Raw genomic sequence first — 18,621 nt, 5'->3', positions numbered from 1 at the left:
TGTCCTTCCAGTCTACATAACCCTCCTCAACACATGCACAAGCATATTCAAGTGTGCACACAAAATTACAGTTCTGTTTCAAAGTTAGTAACACCGTGCTTTTACTCAATGAAACAGTTTTCCTATAGAGTTGATAACACAGAAGGAAGGCCAGATCCTGCAGATTACTACATTTCTGAATAAATTTGCTCATATTGAATTTGATGACACTGATAGTCTAAGTCTGTATTCAGGTAAGTTTGCAAGATCTGGCCACATTGGGTCCCTGTGTTCACCTCATTTAGAGTGGGAAAGAGAGTGCTCTTTTCATGTGCCTGCTGCTTTTGAAATTGTTAACTAATACTCACTCACTCTGAATTATGGGTACTCTGCTCCTGTTCAGTTTTTGGTATTACTGTCTTACTTGAATATATAATTATTTTTCTTCAGTTTCTTTCTCTCTGCGGGAGTGAAAGAAACCACATGCCCAAACTTAGTGGTCATGCTTAGGCTCATGAGCCACATATGTTTGAAAACTAAACGCTGTGAAGCTGGGAGTTCAGTGAGTTTTTGATTAGTCACTACAAGCTTTGAAACATGCTCAGTAGGTTGCTGAAATATATCACTGGTAAATGTAGTGGTAGTCTGGGGTGAGAATATAGGTGTCTACTGCAGGATCATAACTATATTTACATTAAGATGTGTATCAGGTTGTTGACGGAGAGGAGTATTTCCAGCATTTACAGCTGTGACTTTGGTGCAACAGAGGAGATGTTTACATTTAATTCATTAACTTCTGGTATTTCATCAAAAGCTTTTGTATGATGGCTTTATTGTATGAGTTTTTTTGAATTTGATGTACAGGATGTGAATTCATGTGACAATTTCATTCCTTTAACAAGTTGGATAATTCTTTGCAATTCAAAACTTACTAACTGCGTTGGGGAGGGGAGGTATTAATTTTTAAATTGCATTGTATTCCTAATCATATGTTTATTGACTGTTTACACTGTACAGAACAGGATTTTTGTAAATCAGCATGCTATAAATTTGCCTTTTTAACAGGTTTATTGCTTGAGCAGGTATTCACTTAGGATTTCACTGCTGCGTTGTAAAACATTCCCAGGCAAGGAATACATTTTTGAGTGAGATGCTATGATCTATGGATCAAGGTGTACACATCATCTCTCAAAAATATGTACACAAAATAAGAAAAGCTGTTTTCTCTTTCAGACCCCCAAAATCTTGTGCTAAAGTACTTAAAATTCAAATGCAATACATTAATGGAAGGCAGGAGTAAGATATTGCATGACCTAGATGGCATGAAAGAAGAGCATTGACAGTTTCTTTTCTTTAAAGGGGGAAACATCTCAGCAAAGGCAAAGTCTGAAACCCACCGACTCCAGGGAAGTTTCATCAAAACTGAAAAATTAGTATTTGTCTTGTTTTCTTTCTCTTCCTTTTTTTTTTTTTTTTTGCAAGTAACAAGATGCACTGTTTTGACCACAAAATCAGGCCATTCTGTCTGCAGCAAAGATGCTATGGTTTCCCCTTTATATTTAAGAGATTGTTGTGGTATTTGTGGAATTAATAGCTATGCTACTAGCAATATGGCTTTTTTGTATAATATCTATAAAGATCTATTGGGAAGTAAACTGATCCCTCTCTTTAAGCCAAAATGTGTCCCTATTTTAACCTTTCAATATGCAAGCACCTATTTATAAGACTTTCTTAGCATGAAATTGGACGTTACAAATGATAAAAATGATAAAAATGTTTAACAACAATATAAAATACATAGAAATTCTGTACATTCATTTGGTAAGGATTGAATTTGTGAAAAATCCGAGAAAGGCTTTTAAAAAGTGAAATTCTACCCAATGAGTAGTATTAAAATGATCTCTTCCTTTTAAGCAGCTCTGATCCAAAAGTGTGTTCAGGCTTATAAATGTTAATTTTAGCAAATGAAAGTTTTTTCCTTTATTCCTTTCTTTTAGAATCTCAGAGCCAAAATTTTTCGGGAAAAAAAGGAAAGAAAGAATGGTATTTTAATTTAGTTCTTGCTCATAATTAGCAGAATTAATGCTTATCCTAACTGCAGAGGCAAGTTTTTTACTTTAGTGTCCCAGTAAGTTCAACCTCATTTTAAAAAAAAAAGAGAAGTCGGGGGGAAGACCGAAGGTGTCATCTTTGTTATTTACCTGCAAGATGTTGGCTGAGGATAGAACAGGAGATTGAGTGAGTTTGAGGAACTGGCAACTAGAAGTCTTTTTCCTCTGAATGAATGAATTGAAGTGGTTATGAGAGGATCTTTAAAAGAAATTTTCTAGTACAAAGTCCTGTATCTCAGTTGTTTATGAGGTCAGCTTGCATTTCAGAAGTATTTCAGAAAGCTTTCAAAATGTGCACTGTTTGTATTATACCAACTCAAAACAGAGTTATAGGTATTCCTGACAAAGCCAGATGCTTACAAAAGTATCTTTTTAATCTTTTTTTTTTTTTTAGCCACTCAGCAGATACCCACCTTTGATTAACGACATCTCCTTTTGGCTGCCTTCTGAGACATACTCCAAGAATGATTTCTATGAGTTGGCCCGAACCATTGGTGGAGACCTCATAGAAAAGGTTGTCCTACTGGATGAATTTACCCATCCAAAGTAAGTAAAACCTCTACCATATTTTTCCTGTTGTCAGAATATAAATATTTTAGTGCTGTATACCAAGGAATTCTTGATGTTTACAGTGTCTGTGCATTTCCTTTTTTAGCTCCAAAACATCTTTTACTACACTTTTGACAATGTACACTTTTACTTAAAAACATTATCTTGGATTTCAGTTTTACATTAGTACTGAGCTTCTGGTATTGAAACTGCAATCCCAATGGGTTGTGCCCATTTAATCACAACAATAATGAACAACTTCCTTCCTCACTGCATCTGCCAATTCATGACACTCTTATCCATAATATGTCTGATATCCTAGTCATGCTTTTTGCTGAGCGGCTGGTGTTTGTCTTCTTGTTCTCTTCCTTTCTTTTTCTAGTGCAGATTCACTAGTAGACCTTTACTATAAATGCCAGGGATAATAATGATTTGTTGCAGAAGACTATTGTTGGTGTTCAACAGGAAGGAAAAAAAAAAAGATTTTGTTCCTTTTTCAGATATTTATATTCTTGAACAGTCTCTCAGGATTCAAAATACCTTCTTATTTTTCTAGCAGTACTGACACAACCGTTCTGAGTGTGCAGGTTGCATGTCCAACTGATACTGTCAGTTGTATCAGAAATTGACTACCAGCTCTTCTGTATGCACCGTCTTTCATTTTGCTCTTTCCAAATCAAGGACCAAATATGCTGCTGGCTACCCAGTTGGGTTTTAAAATAATGTCTCCTCTGAGTTTTTTTTTTATTCCTTTAGAAAGGCAGTTAGTAAATCTATCTGTAATGTAACTTGAAGGTGATGGGAAATGGTTCATGTTATTCTCCAACACCTATAGATTATTTCTTTCTACATCCAGGTATTTAACCCTATTTTTCTTTCGAATTTGGTATGCTGACAGTTCAAATACAGTAGAATTAACATTAATGTTATCTGTAGGAACTGAGGTGATGGACCCATTTTTGGAATTGGTCTTTTCTGTTTGCTCATGCTGAATGTTTATGGTATATGTAGCACCTCTGGTCCTTGCTGTGTTCTATCTACATTCTGCCAGGTGATACCAAATGTGATCATCTTTGTAGTTAATACTTTTCTTGGGGGAAAATCCTGTGTGTAGCATGAGCATCTCTGCCAAGGGTAAAGGTTTGGAGAAATCTTAATCCCTGCTCCCTCTCGCAGAGGCAGGGTTATTCTGTAATTACTCCTGTAGCTGGTTTCAGGAATCCGCTTATACAGGGAGAAGCCACATCATCATCACTTCATCGGTCATAACTCAGCACGTGGTTTGTGATCCTCTTCTTTAATCAGAATGATATCCTCCACATTGGTAGAGTGGTGAAGTGGGGACAGGATTCACTACTCTGGATTTCTAGTGTATGTGTTTTGTCTTCTGATATGCCTTGACACATCCTGAACATATACCAGGGAGGACAGTTGTTCAATGCAAGATCTTTTCTTTCTCTGCAAAAAAATACACGTCTGGTTCCCTTTGTGACTTCTGCAAATGGGAGGGGAAGGATGGTTCCTCGCTGAGAATTTTCACACCAATTTAGGACTTCGCTAGTATTGTCTGTAAAGCCATTAAACCCTCACTCAGCAGACATCAAATATGCTTTGATGCTACAGGGTGGAAACATTTCTCTCCTTCAGGTCTGAAAAATTTGGGTGGGTGTCACTAAGGGATTGTTGGTAAGTAATGCTGTTCCCTCAAATTATTCAACTGCAGCAACAATAAAAAGAAATCTTTTAAAATGCCCTATTTAAAAAAAAAAAATTACAGATAAAGAACATCTTAACCGTAATGGTTACTTTGCCCATTCTTCTTAGAACAGGGTGTTTGCAGATACAAAACTTCTGTGGACTGATGACATAAGCATTGTAAGTCATTTTGTCTGTTCTCCAAAGCCTTTGGAAGACTAACTCGTTGAAAAGAAGGGTGTTCTCCTTAGTCTTTATTCCAAGATAATTGCCTTGTCACAGGACGGTACAGTGGCTTCTTTAATTCAGTGTTGCAGAAAAGCCTCTGGGCAAAGAAATTAACATAAAAGAGATCCTTACTGTTGGATCTGAATGTTATGGATCTAGATGCTTGTAATCATTATCTTGAATTTGTAATGACTCTGGTGTGGAGGGTGGGAGAAAAGTGTATAGGATACGGAAGCCAGTAGTGCTGCTGTCTTGAATGTTACTTACTTATACACAGCTTGATAAGTTCATGCTTGTGGTTGATCACTTTTGGAATTTAAAATTCAGACTTTTTTCATCCTTAAAAAATACCAGTTTCATGCAAGTAGAAGCAAAGGGGAGATGAATTAGGACATCTGGCAGTATTATTTTCCTTCTTAAACTACCTTTCTTAGTTATAGGACTGTAAAGTTTGGAAAACAGAAAATGCTGTACAAATAAAACTAATTTACAACACAGAAAGATGTCTTTTAATTAAGATCCTTTATAGAGGCTGTCTCTGTGATATTGTGTAGTTACCTACAGACTTTTCTGTGGTGCAGAAACCTTTCAAGATTCCACTAGGCTTCAGACTGATAACCATGCTGCAGTATATAGCAATTATAGCATGCATTCACAGTGAAAATGTATTCCTATACAGGGAAAAGGAAAGGGGAAAAAAATTAGACAAGTAATTGTTTAAACAAGGAATATATTGCTGAATTAAAAAAAAAAAGTTGCATATCTTGATTATCTACTTCATAAGGTGGTGACGTTGAGCTCTCTTCCAGGAAAGCACAGGTAATTAAAGATACAGCAGGAACTATTCTCACTGCTGAAAAGCTCAAATTTAGGAGAAAGCCAAGTTGCTGTGCTAGGTTAATTAAGAACTGTTCCAGCCTAAATGCATCGTAGATAAATTTACTAAACAAGACGCAGTATTGAGGTAAACTGGGTAACGTGAGGTATGTGAAGAAGGCTTTCCAGAAAATAAACACTTTTAGTTCAGTTTAGTCTGCAGATGTGTGCTGTCTTTTTTTCTGTGATACCTGAAACTAATTGTGATGGATACCAGCCTAGTGGAGCTAGATCAATTGTAAAAAAAGTTGCAAGCAGAAAACTATTTCACACTGCAATTGCATGTTACTTTGAGGTGGAAAAATGTTTGTTCCTTATCAGAAAATAATGTATTAGCAGTAGTTAGGACATGTATACACTTCTCTTTTCACCTCTCTTGAATTCTGTTATTTCCTCTTAAATTCTTGTTTACCAGTGCAACAGGTAGACAGAGCAAAGAAATCTAGGTGCTCTGTTCCAAGTAGAGAACTGAATTTTAGCAACTAAATAGAGGTAGGTAACTTTTATATGAAGTGATTCTGAAATCCAGGCTAACTGTAGGGATGTTCACCAAGAGCCCTGTGATTCACATTTCATCCCTTCAGTTTCATCTCAACTATTCCAATCGCATATGCTTCTTTCAAGTCAAAAGTTTTGAACTAAAGGGATAACATGGACTTTTCAGGTGTCTACAATCCCCACATGCCTCTCCATGTTACAGATATGTGCAGGAGGTGTCACGTAAAAAGAGATGGCCTGTGGATCCCAGCTCCTAAACAGCACTTGGAACCCCAGGGAACTGGTCAGGGGATTTAGATCTGTCACCAGTCTGGGAAATCTGGGAATATGGGATCCTTAATTAGGAGAGGAGCAGTACCTGTGAGGTATAACTCTTGCATTCAGAACATGAATCTGAGAAAGGGAGTGAGTTGTACATGAGAATGAAAAGGTCAGAGGATAATCCTGTCTGCTGTTGATACCTTCCCATCACCCTTCAGGTAAAAGACCATCAAAGAGTGGCATGCCCAAACACAGATGGGAAAGTAAGGCCCACTGTCACCTGATTTTTAGGATATTCCTGGAACCTAAACGTTGTATAAGGCTTGTGCTGAGACCACAGTCGATGTAACTTCACCCATTGTGGATAACGCACAAAATGGCTGCAACAGTCCCGTTAACTAGACATATAAAGAATAAATAGATGGATATGAACAAAAAGTTATGGCTTTGCTGAAATGCCAAGGAAATTGACTTAAATCACGGCAAGAACAGTGTTAGGGGACCTGTAAGGCAGACTGAATAGACAAGAAACATCCCTTAGCCCTGAGCAAAATGTTTTTCATGATTCATCTTGCAGATTTAAGCTCTCCTTTGCTTGATACATTAGCTGCAAACAGTTAGATTTTTGTATGTTTGATTAGTGGAACATATCTGGCTGTGCATGGTTTATAAAATCCCTTCACTCTGACTTGCCTTGAGTTGTCAGCTCCAGTGTGTTGTGGGAGTTGTGTGTGACCAGCCACCGGAAGGTAATGGCACTGTTTCTGCTACCTGGCTGAATTATTTCTTTCAAATCCTCTGAGATCTTTAAGGACCTTTAAGCATTGCTGTGCAAATACATGATGAATAAGGTTTTGTGACTGACATTCTTCCCTTTGGAACATTCCAGTTCTTTGCAAAAACAGAGGGAATATTTTGGACTATATTGATACTGAAAGGGAAAATGTCAGACAGTTTTTCTCTTACTTTTTTTTTTTTTTTTTTGCAATGGCTGTTGTACCCTCCATAACTTTAAGTTCAGGTCTTCTATTACTCAACTTGTCAAAAATGTCTAATCAGTATGAATATCCTTCAGAAGTTAAATCAGAAAATAGTCCCCTTCTCAGTGGTTGAGACTTGCCCAGTTTCAGAAAGGAAACAGGCTTCACAGAGAAAAAGAAGGCTGGCTGTATGGCAATTAAAAGATAGAAAGGTCTTTGCTCATTATAAGTAAGCAAAATATAAGTAATCAAAACTGCTGCCATCTAGAGAATTCCAGTACAAGCAGTATGTTGCATTTCTGAGACATTAAAGTAAGTATTGCAGTCGCACACACAAGAAATTCCAGGGGTAATAAAGAATAAAGACAGTAAATGGAGTTTCATGAGGCTGGCAGCCAGTCACTAGCGGGGGTTCCCCAGGGTTCCATTTTAGGGCCAGTTCTTCTCTTTAATGTTTTTATAAATGACCTGGATGCAGGACTTGAATGCATACTAAGTAAGTTTGCAGATGATACTAAATTGGGAGGAGCTGTTGACTCCCTGAAGGGTAGAGAGGCCTTGCAGAGAGATCTTGACAAATTAGAGGGCTGGGCAATCGCCAGCCAGACGAGGCTCAACAAGAGCAAGTGCCAGATTCTACACCTGGGACAGCCCTGGCTATACGTATAGACAGGCGGATGAGAGGCTGGAGAGCAGCCCCATGTAAAGGGATCTGGGGGTTCTGGTTGATGACAAGTTGCACATCAGCCAGCAGTGTGCCCTGGCAGCCAAAAGGGCCAGCCGTGTCCTGGGGTGCATCAAGCACAGCACTGCTAGCTGGTCGAGGGAAGGGATTGTTCCGCTCTGCTCTGCTCTGGTGTGGCCTCACCTCGAGTACTGTGGGCAGCTTTGGGCACCACAGTATAAAAATGACATAAAACTATTAGAGAGTGTCCAAAGGAGGGCTACAAAGATGGTGAAGGGTCTAGAGGGGAAGATGTCTGAGGAGCAGCTGAGGCCCCTTGGTTTGTTCAGCCCAGAGCAGAGCAGGCTGAGGGGAGGCCTCATGGCGGCCTGCAGCTCCCTCATGAGGGGAGCGGAGGGGCAGGTGCTGAGCTCTGCTCTCTGGGGACAAAGACAGGACCCGAGGGAACGGCATGGGGCTGGGACAGGGGAGGATCAGGCTGGGTGTTAGGAAAAGGTTCTTTACTGTGAGAACAGTTGGCCATGAAACAGCCTCCCCAGGGAAGTGGTCACAGCACTGAGCCTGCCTGAGTTCAAGAAGCGTTTGGACAACACTCTTAGACATATAGTTTGGTTTTGGGGTGGTCTTTTGTGGAGCCGGGAGTTGGACTTGCTGATCTTTGTGGATCCCTTCCAACTAGGGATATTGTGTGATTCTATGAAAGCATACCTGTCCAAAGTAAGAGAGGAAATACTAGCTAGTTGTATGTGGTAGAAGTGACAATACACTTTTATCCCAAGTTGTCCCCAGTGAAGGGGATGTGCTGCAGCCCCATCAGGCAGAGTCAGAAGAGTCAGGATGAGTACCTGTCCCCAACAAGACGACAAACAACACAGTGAGAACCCAGAACTACTGAGGATGCCTGTCGTTGCTTTGGGTGAGCCCTGCAAGTGTTTTCTTCAGCTCAGCTGTGTCTCTTCTCCTAGGTACCCTGCATAATCCTGTCGAGTGTGATGGGCTCACATCCCTAATCTGAAAAAATGTTTTTTGAATTCTTCAGTGAGGTAGTTTTCCTACCAGTCTGGGACCTGATTTTTTTATATATTTCATTTTTAATTTTATGCAAACATTACTTTTCTGTAGAAAGAGGAAGGAAGGAAGGAAGGAAGGAAGGAAGGAAGGAAGGAAGGAAGGAAGGAAGGAAGGAAGGAAGGAAGGAAGGAAGGAAGGAAGGAAGGAAGGAAGGAAGGAAGGAAGGAAGGAAGGAAGGAAGGAAGGAAGGAAGGAAGGAAGGAAGGAATGCCTCTACATCTTCCTTTGTAAGGAGGATCTGGAGGTTGGCTGAAAAAAAGTATACAATACTGTAATCAAGAAACGCAGTGTGTCCTCAGTGGTACTGAAGAAGTAAATTTTTAATCAGAACAACTAAAAATACACTGAAAAGGCAGTGTGGGAGACAGTAACGAAGGGGGTGGGGCGAGGAGGAGGGGCTGATTTGCTGCATTTTGACAACTACATTGTTAAAAATATAAGTGGGGAATAGGTAAGAAAGGATTTATTCTTGCCTTTGAATGAATCTGAGCACATTTCTGGGGTGAGATCTGTACATTTGTAACAGTCTGTTAGGTGAAGGGAAAGGAAATGTATTGGCTGCTGCGATTCTGTTAGGTAGGTGGCCCCGTCTTTAGAGACTTTGGGAGTACTCAGATGACCTGTCTCTCTTGTTTTCCAAATAATAAAAGGAACACATTTGACAGGGAAAAGTCAGATCCTATTGACTGCTATGTTCTGTCAAAGCACACCCCTAGCTCCTCATTAGTATGTAGAAAAAAGCAATGCAATAACATTATTTTCCTTTTTATTGCCAGATTTGTTGCACCTTCCCTTATAAAGATGCAGATCAAATCAAATACTTTTAGGTCTGCCTTATTTCTTGAAGACTATTTTCTGTCTTGGTTTTGTCTTGCTTCTGGAGCAGGTGAATTAAGCAGAATAATTCTGAAGCACTGCTTGCTGCTCGTATTACGCAAATTAAAACAATCACTTCAGTCCCTGAACACCTTGTTGTTCTTCAGCCTGAGCACTTTACAATTTGCTCTGGGATTTTTTGAGATTACCTTTAACTGCTGAACTGGCAAAGTCCCAGCAGCGGCTTCTATGCAAAAAAAAAAAACACAAACCAAACCAAACCAAAAAAAAAACCACCAGAAGCTGCTTTTGATAATTGCTATCAGAGGATCGGTTTGCTATTAATGAACTGTGTTCTCCAGCTCTGGAATTTTTTCTCATTTGGTGAAATGAATAAAATATATTTTTAAAGTCGATTAACTGTTTATGGGAGCCTCTGTAACTGGATACTGGTTGACTTCTGACCCTTTCTTCAGCTGTTGCAGTAGAGCATGACTATATAGTAGCTAGTTAAAGCATTACAGTAGTACCCCCCAGTCCTTCTTTTTTTCTCTTTCTTGTTGCAACTAGGAACAGTGCCACCTGTTTCCCCTTGTGAATGAGAACCTTGGCTGTCATTTCTTTTGCCTTATGGGCTTCAACTTAGAAAACATGCCTGTAATGGAAGTTGCTTGCTTTTGAGTGCATTTCATTCCTGGTATGCATGTGTTAGGCATTCCCCTGTGCCTCAGGCCAACCTTATGGGTAGCCAGTGGTGTTTGCTTGATTCACATTCAGAGTGGCCCCAACCACTCTTCAGTTTCTTCCTCTTCCCTTTCTTTTCTCATTTGAAAAGCAGCTGTGTAGAAATATGAGCTCTGTTCTCACAGGAACTCCTGCTTAGAGATGGTCAGCGACTTTATGAACAAATTTGTTCAGCATGAAGACTGGATTGCCCTGAGATAGATGCTTTATGAAGACATATGAGTTCCGGTCCTGTCCTACCAGAACCCAGACAATCTGCCACCCAAGTGCTCAGATGGTACAGTTTTCATCCCGCTTCCCTACAGGTTTAAAGGAGCCCAGCATGTCTGTAAATACAAGGTAGTCCTGCCAGGCTGCTTGCTACATGGCTCCAGGGTGTCTTGCACTTCCCACATTATAGGATCATAGAATATCCCGAGTTGGAAGGGACCCATAAGGATCATCTAGTCCAACTCTTGGCACCGCACAGGTCTGCCCAAAGTTTAGACCATGTGACTAAGTGCACAGTCCAATCGCTTTTTAAATTCAGACAGACTTGGTGCAGTGACTACGTCCCTGGATAGCCTGTTCCAGTGTGCAACCACCCTCTTGGTGAAGAACCTCTTCGTGATGTCCAGCCTAAACTTCCCCTGCCTCAGCTTAACACCATTCCCACGGGTCCTATCACTGGTGTTTACAGTGAATAGGTCACCTGCCTCTCCACTCCCCTTCGCGAGGAAGTTGTAGACTGCAATGAGATCCCCCCTCAGCCTCCTCTTCTCCAGGCTGAACAGGCCCAGTGCCCTCAGCTGCTCCTCATATGTCTTCCCCTCTAGGCCCTTCACCATCTTCGTTGTCCTCCTCTGGACACTCTCCAACAGTTTAATGTCCTTCTTGTACTGTGGTGCCCAGAACTGCCCACAGTACTCGAGGTGAGGCCGCACCAGCGCAGAGTAGAGCAGGACAATCACTTCCCTCGACCAACTAGCGATGCCATGCTTGATGCATCCCAGGATACGGTTGGCCCTCCTGGCTGCCAGGGCACACTGCTGGTTCATATTCCTCTTGCTGTCAACTACAGCCCCCAGATCCCTCTCTGCGGGGCTGCTCCCCAGCGTCTCATCGCCCAGTCTATATGTACAGCCAGGGTTGCCCCGTCCCAGGTGCAGGACCCGGCACTTGCCTTTGTTAAATTTCATGTGGTTGGTGATCACCCGGCTCTCCAATCTGTCCAGATCTCTCTGCAAGGCCTTTCCACCCTCATCAGAGTCCACAACTCCTCCAAGTTTGGTGTCGTCGGCAAATTTGCTCAAAACACCTTCTAGTCCTACATCCAAATCATTTATAAAGACATTGAAGAGGACTGGCCCTGAAATGGAGCCTTGAGGGACCCCACTAGTGACCATCCGCCAGCCAGATGTGGCCCCATTAACCACAACCCTTTGAGTCCTGCCTGTCAGCCAATGGCTCACCCATCGTATGATGGTTTTGTTAAGTTGTATGCTGGACATTTTGTAGGATCCTATGGGAAACCGTGTCAAAAGCCTTGCTGAAGTCCAAAAAGATCACATCAGCTGGTTTCCCTTGGTCAACTAGATGGGTGATCTTATCATAAAAGGAAATCAAATTTGTTAGGCAGGACCTACCCCTCATGAACCCATGTTGGCTGGGACCAATGACTGCATTGTCCCCCAGGTGCGCCTCAGTAACTTCAAGAATCATCTTCTCCATAATTTTACCAGGCACTGATGTGAGACTGACAGGCCTGTAATTGCTAGGGTCTTCTTTCTTGCCCTTCTTGAAAACTGGGACAACGTTTGCCAGCTTCCAGTCTATTGGGACCTCTCCAGATTCCCAAGATCGTTGAAAAATAATTGAGAGAGGTCCCGCGATGACATCAGCCAGCTCTTTAAGCATCCTGGGATGTGTCTTGAACTTCCCACATTATAGAAGCCTTGATGCCCTGTCCCCACCAGGACTGAGGCTGCCAGAGTTCAGCTTTCCCAGATATCCTGTGTAGTAGCTGGGGTATTCACTGAGCTCAGGACAGCCATCTGCTAGTTTTTGTTTTTGAGGTAATTGAACTGAAAATCTTTTAATTCCTCCTTTTCCTCCTCAGCAAAAAAAAAATCCAGATTGAAATAAATATAGACAATTAACTGAATGAATATGGACACACATTTTTGAAAGATTTTTTTGCAAGTGTTCTAGGCATTCTGAATTTCAATCAGCTCTGTTCCTGCTTTCTCTTTGTATTACCTACTAGGAGAAGTCAGAGATAAGAAGAGTGAGCACACACTTTTGTGGTACTAGCCAGAATGTATTGTTTGATACGGAATTAGACTTCTTCAGTGCTATGTTTATTATGTACACATATATAATCTTGGAATCTGTGTCCATATTTTTATTAAGTATCCTTTTCAAAGGTTTTTAAATGCTTGGCCTTGAGCTTTTGAATTCCAGTGTGGATTCAGATGCCTAATTCCCCGAGGTTGCTTTAGAAGTCTCTCAAATAATGTTTCCCTGCCCAAATCTAAAAGTGTCACGATGAACTATCAAAGGAATGAGGGAGGGACAGAGGAGTCTATCCTGTAGCATGCCCGTCAACTGTTTGGCATCTGCTTATTCTGGGCATCTCCTGTTTCATCCACCAGAAAGATGGACTTGAAAAATGCCAGTAAATGCCTTATTTATTTTACAAGATGGTAAAAATAAATAAAATTTTGCTTTATACAATGAAGTGAGACATCTGTGACTTCCGGCTTCTTACACAGCTTGTGAATTGCCCATTCAGGTCTCTGATTCTGGTGTTTACCTGAAGACCATCTTGTGGGGGGAAAAAGAGTAATCAACCTATCAGGAAAGAAAGACTGTACCTTTTCTTCTATTCTCTGTGTTCAGACAGGCACCATACAAATAGCTGTTCTTAATGGCTCACTATTGAAGTCTGAGGTTTCCTTCAAACCACTGTATTCAAATCAATTGTGGGTCAGACAGTGTTCTGCTGTACAGTCCATGGCTCTTCAGAGACTTCACTGAGAAAGTCGTCCTCACTAACTGAAAATAATTTACTATTAATGAGCTTCAGTAGGAGTCCCATTATTCTTCTTTGGTGGGAGACTGGTGGCTAACATGCAGACTTGTGGGAGGATTGGTATTCAAGAAAGGAGAAAGATGAAGTAACCACAGGTTTCCATTAGAGAGGGGGGGAACACAGCCCTGAAGTGTGATGTATCACCAGTGATATTCCATAGGAAATGTAATCACCCTTCACGGGTAATGAGAAGAGAGGAAGACTTAAGCACATGAGCCACATGGAAGACAAATGTCAACTCCCTTATGTATTCAGGCAGATACAGAGGATAGCCTTGCTATAGAAAAGGGATAGCTGGAGTCACAATGAATCTTTCTAAGAGGCTGCTCGGCTGAAGAGCTTAACCTTTTTTCATCATGTCAACCTGGAGTCAGCCGTTCACCACCAGGTCTCAGATGCAGCCCAGAAATCTTTGCCACAATTCCCAAAGCACTTCACAGGAGGCATCACAGGAATTAGCACAGTGATTTATTGACAAGCTGTGGGCTGGTGAAAAATGGCTAAACAAGTCAGCTGCCACAGGATGCAAGGGGGATAGCAATAGGCTTGTGAGTGCCTCTGTGTTCAGCGAAGTCCTAGTGAATCACCGTCCTTGTAGACAAGAGGGTAAGACTACTTCTGTGCAAAACTGTTTTTCATAGTACATAATTGTGAGCATATAAGAGTTTGAGAAGCATTACACCACTGTCCTCTGTGAGCTGAGAACTGCACACGTGGTGCCTGCAGGAAATAGGGGGGTTTGTACTCATCTCTTGGCAAGACCTTCATAGAACTATGTTGAGGCTGACAATATGGTGGCCAGGCCACTAATTCTTAGGGTAGATTCAGCCAAACATATATTCTCTAATGCTACCAAAATGGGAGATGAGAAGAAAAATCTTTATAAGCTTTTTCACTTCATTGTATTACTGTGCAGAAGAGAAATGGATTTAGCACTAAATAATTAATCCAGCTCTTTATATTTTATGGATCCAGAACACGTTTTTATAGGGAAAAAACCGCAAAAAATATCATAGCTAAAAAGGATTACTTAAAGTTGAATCAAAACGTTAAGCAGCTCATAGGTTAATTATCTTCTTGCTAGAAAATGTCATCATTTAGGCTGAGGAAACAAGTTTTTCTTTAATTTCAGAACAAACAAATGTCAACATTCCTGAAGCAGAACCCAGTATCTCCACGTTATTTGTTTTGTGTTTGATGCGTATTGTATTTTAACCTACCAGTTAACTATAAGTAGTTAGTTGAAGAAAATTGTTGCCAAGTTCCAACAAGTGACAAGCAACCTCATCTCTAGGTAAAATTAATACAAATTCTTGGGATTGTGTACTCTGTAAAATCTATATATGATAGAGATAGACCTGAGATAAAGAATGTACGTCTAGTTATGTATATAATAACTAGTATATATATAACATATATAACATACATATACACATATATAACATATATAACATATAACATGTAACAGATATATATATAGTATATAATATATATACTATATAATTATATAGTATATAATAACTAGATTGTGGGTGTTCCAAATGCCTCTGGAATTTGGGTTTCTGTCCTGCTTCTCTCAAACACTGTCTGGTAACACTAATATTAACGTTAACACCATGCAACTGATCTATTATTTATCAGGCATCACACAGAGATGCAAAGGAAAGGTGCCATTTAAAAATTATTCTGAAAATGAAGAAATAATCTGTTTAGTATTTTCGTACCCACATGATGGATACTAAGGAAATGAATGACTGTTCATACTTTATAACATTTGAATACTTCATGCTTTGTGAATGAACACTAGAAAGGAAATAGGTGAAGATTAATTTAATGGAGTTCTGTGTCTTCTTAAATACATTTATATATGAAGGTCTCATTGTTCTCATCTGAGATACTGCCATGCTCATCTTGCAGACTTGTGAGGCAAGGGAGGCTGAAGAATTGTGTGGCATGTCTGAAATCACAGTGGGGTGGCACACAGGAAATTTAACATTTGAGGTCAGAACATTACCATCAGTTGTGTTGAATAAATGGGATGTATATTGAGCAAGTGAAAATCGACTAGGATGTCACAGCATATTCAAGTTCTTCTTGAAGTAAATTAATGTCTAGACTCAATTAAGTAAAGCCAAGTGTTTACCTGTGGGCTGTGTCACATAGGCAGACATTTTTCTTAGTGTTTGCTAATGCAGATATTCCTGTGTTTGGCTATATAAGATGAGTCCTTACTTTTCTGAACTTCTGAGTGTTAGGAACACCCACTGGGTACTGTGGGAACTCCAAATCTTTCAAAACCACACCTTTGCTTCATTCATAGAGCAACCAAAATAAAATAAAATAAAACCAACCAAACAAGCAAAGAAAAAACAAAACCACCAAAACCAAAATTCTCTCAGTTTAATGGGACACTTTGAAAAATCAACTTACACGTGTTTTGTCTTTTGTTAGCTGCTTTTGATCATAACTCTAATTCTCCTCTTTAGAGTGTTTTAAGAGGTAGAGATACACGAGTATTTCATACACAGCTTTTAGAGGAAGATGATGGTCTTATGTGAGGAGAAAAAGGTTATTGAACATAATGTAATTTCATTTGAAAAAAAAGTGAAGAAAGGTTTAAATGAGAGAGGTTTTTAAAAAAACTGAAGGTGATGAAAGAAACTAATGGGACCATCTTTTTCCATTGTGTTAGTCCAAGAGGAAACATTAAAAAAGCTAACTAAAATGTGCAACATGGTGTGTAATAAGTCTGCAGTACTGGGTATCTTTTAGGCAAATAAACCTCTATGGCTACACGAAAATTGCAAAGTCTGTCAATTCTTGTGCTTCAGAACATAACTGACATCTGCTTGGGGTCATGATGAACTCCCAGTATGAATTATGAACCTGCAGTATTTATAAAATCACTGTTGTATTTCATACAGCTCTGAAACATCTGTTACTAGACAATTCTGTCAGCAGGATACTGGATTAAATGGTATCTTCATATACCTTAGTATGGCAGAATCTATTTCCTGTATCTTTAAATGTGTACAATATCTAGACAATTTTAAACTTTGCTTTTTAAACAGCAGTTTCCTCACTGGACCTCAGTAGGTCCTTCTGGGCTTTTACAGTCCATTTTCTAAATATAAATTACAGTTACATACCAGTCGTGAAATTGAATATTAACTAGCAGATCATTGTAATAGCCATTATGAGCTACAAAGTTGAACATGCAATTGTTTATGCAATTCTAAAGTGATAGATATTTAACATTGCAAATTTAAGGTCTTCTACTCTCATGATTACTAACACAGTTCATTGTGTTGACTTTCAAGTAAATCCAGTTTCAGCTCAGTGGAGACTATTGTAGTTTCTAAGTTGGTTTGGTACAAGTAGATTAATGTGCTTCACTATTGTATAATTGTGCTAGTTTTATATATATACCGAAGTTTTGAATCTAATGGATTTGAAATATGCTTGGAGCCCAGGCTTATTTGCTGTTTAATCTTCCCTCTATCCCACAAGGTCAGTTCAGTTATATACAATGTACTGTCTCTGGAGAAAAGAACATTTCTGTGTACTTAAGGCAGAACTATCAACCTAGGCAAATACTGAATGGAAAACCAATATGTAACGTGGATACAATATCTACTTTAAAGTTGTCTTCTGTGTAATTAGTATTTCTTCCCTCATTCATTCTTTTTTTTTCTACAGTTCGTTTCAATGTCTATTCTCTTTCTGTTGTTTTCCTCATCTGCAGTCCTTCTAGCAGCACACAGAATGCAGGATGTATGATGACTGACTTCTATCTGAAGCAATGTCTGTATGTGGATGAAGTTAAAGCAAACAGGTTCTCCTATTACTAGTGGTATTCTATTTTTAAAGGTCCAAAAATCCAAATGATCTTATCTACTAATACAAGCTAGCTGAAGGCTGTGAATGATTCAGGCTATCAAAGTGCTTCTCCATTGCCTTTCAACTTCCAGCTTTGTTTCTGAGATTGATAGTGTACTCACAGAGTGAAATTTCTTGATTTAAAAACAGTAGTTCTGCCACTATCAAGATCTACGTGGAGCACTGGGCAAAACAGAATTGAAGATGGAAGCAAAGGTGGGAAAAGCACCATAATTAAAAAAGGCCAATATCTTGATACATGACTAACAACTTTTCTGAGTAAATGAATTAAGGTTGATGACTATCAGAAACTGGCGTTTGGCATTTCTGCAAATGAGACCTGTTTCACATCTGAAACTTAGACCAAAAAAAGAATTCATGAACCTCATAGATCTTTTGAAAATCTTGGCTGAGAATTTAAAATATGTGCTTATGAGAAATAGCTGCGACCACGACTCATGCACACTATTTTTGTTACGTAATTAGACTTCCAAATGTGTTCAGAGTGCCACATCTTTCCCTGCAGAGCAGCTGCCTACCCAGGTATTCCCTGTTCTGTACATCATTTCCCTCTCTCTGGAGGAACTTGCAGCTGGTGAGCAGCCTCACTCATCAAGTGGCATGTTGGACACCAAGAATGTGCTTGGTCTCAGAAGAGATAAATCTTGGTCTTTAAATCAGGAATTGTGCTATGTATTACAGTGTGACAATGCTTTACTCCAGAAATTTGAAAGTTGCTGGATCTGGAGATTGTATCAGTTTGAAATTAGCATGTGTTAGTTTCTGATTCTCTTAGTCTTTATTTATTTATTTATTTTTGGCAGGGATCCTCTTTCTAAAATAGATCAGCTTTGACTTGCATATTCCAAATAATTGGACTAACTCTTTAGTCGTGTGATGGAGAATTTCTACTGTTTGCTTCTTCTTCTTTTTGTAGTTATGAATAAAAAGAAACATCCACAAGAAAAGGATATGTATGTACTTATTCTGTGATAACCAAGTAGCTAAAGATGTTGCAAGTTTGATGGACAAGAGTTAAAATCCATGACTGGTCAGAATATCAGATGAAGCAAATGCTGTTAAATGGTTCTGAAGAACACTTGGCCCCAGCTGTGTTTTCACAGTGTACTGCCAACAGAGTGCAGCAGCACCTTAGAGAGATGCTACAGTCATGAC

The 18,621-nt window shown here is 39.6% G+C and overlaps 1 protein-coding gene across 14 annotated transcripts in view; it reads left to right on the top strand.

Moving 5' to 3' along the window:
- FARS2 (phenylalanyl-tRNA synthetase 2, mitochondrial) overlaps positions 1–18,621 on the top strand; it is a 264,849-nt gene that overhangs the window by 164,240 nt on the left and 81,988 nt on the right. For 13 of the 14 annotated variants that reach the window (XM_080581811.1, XM_080581810.1, XM_080581819.1 and 10 more), the window contains one exon: positions 2,485–2,636. In XM_080581811.1, coding sequence (XP_080437937.1) covers positions 2,485–2,636 — 152 coding nt within the window. Of the gene's footprint in view, positions 1–2,484; positions 2,637–4,286; positions 4,326–18,621 lie in introns of all 14 variants that reach the window. The other variant, XM_080581820.1, reaches the window with a different exon arrangement.

The sequence above is a fragment of the Anser brachyrhynchus genome, assembly GCF_964034855.1.
Source record: "Anser brachyrhynchus genome assembly, chromosome: 2".
Classification (NCBI taxonomy): Eukaryota; Metazoa; Chordata; class Aves; order Anseriformes; family Anatidae; genus Anser; species Anser brachyrhynchus.
The sequence above is the reverse complement of the archived record's forward strand: the minus strand, read 5'-3'. Positions and strand labels throughout refer to the sequence as shown.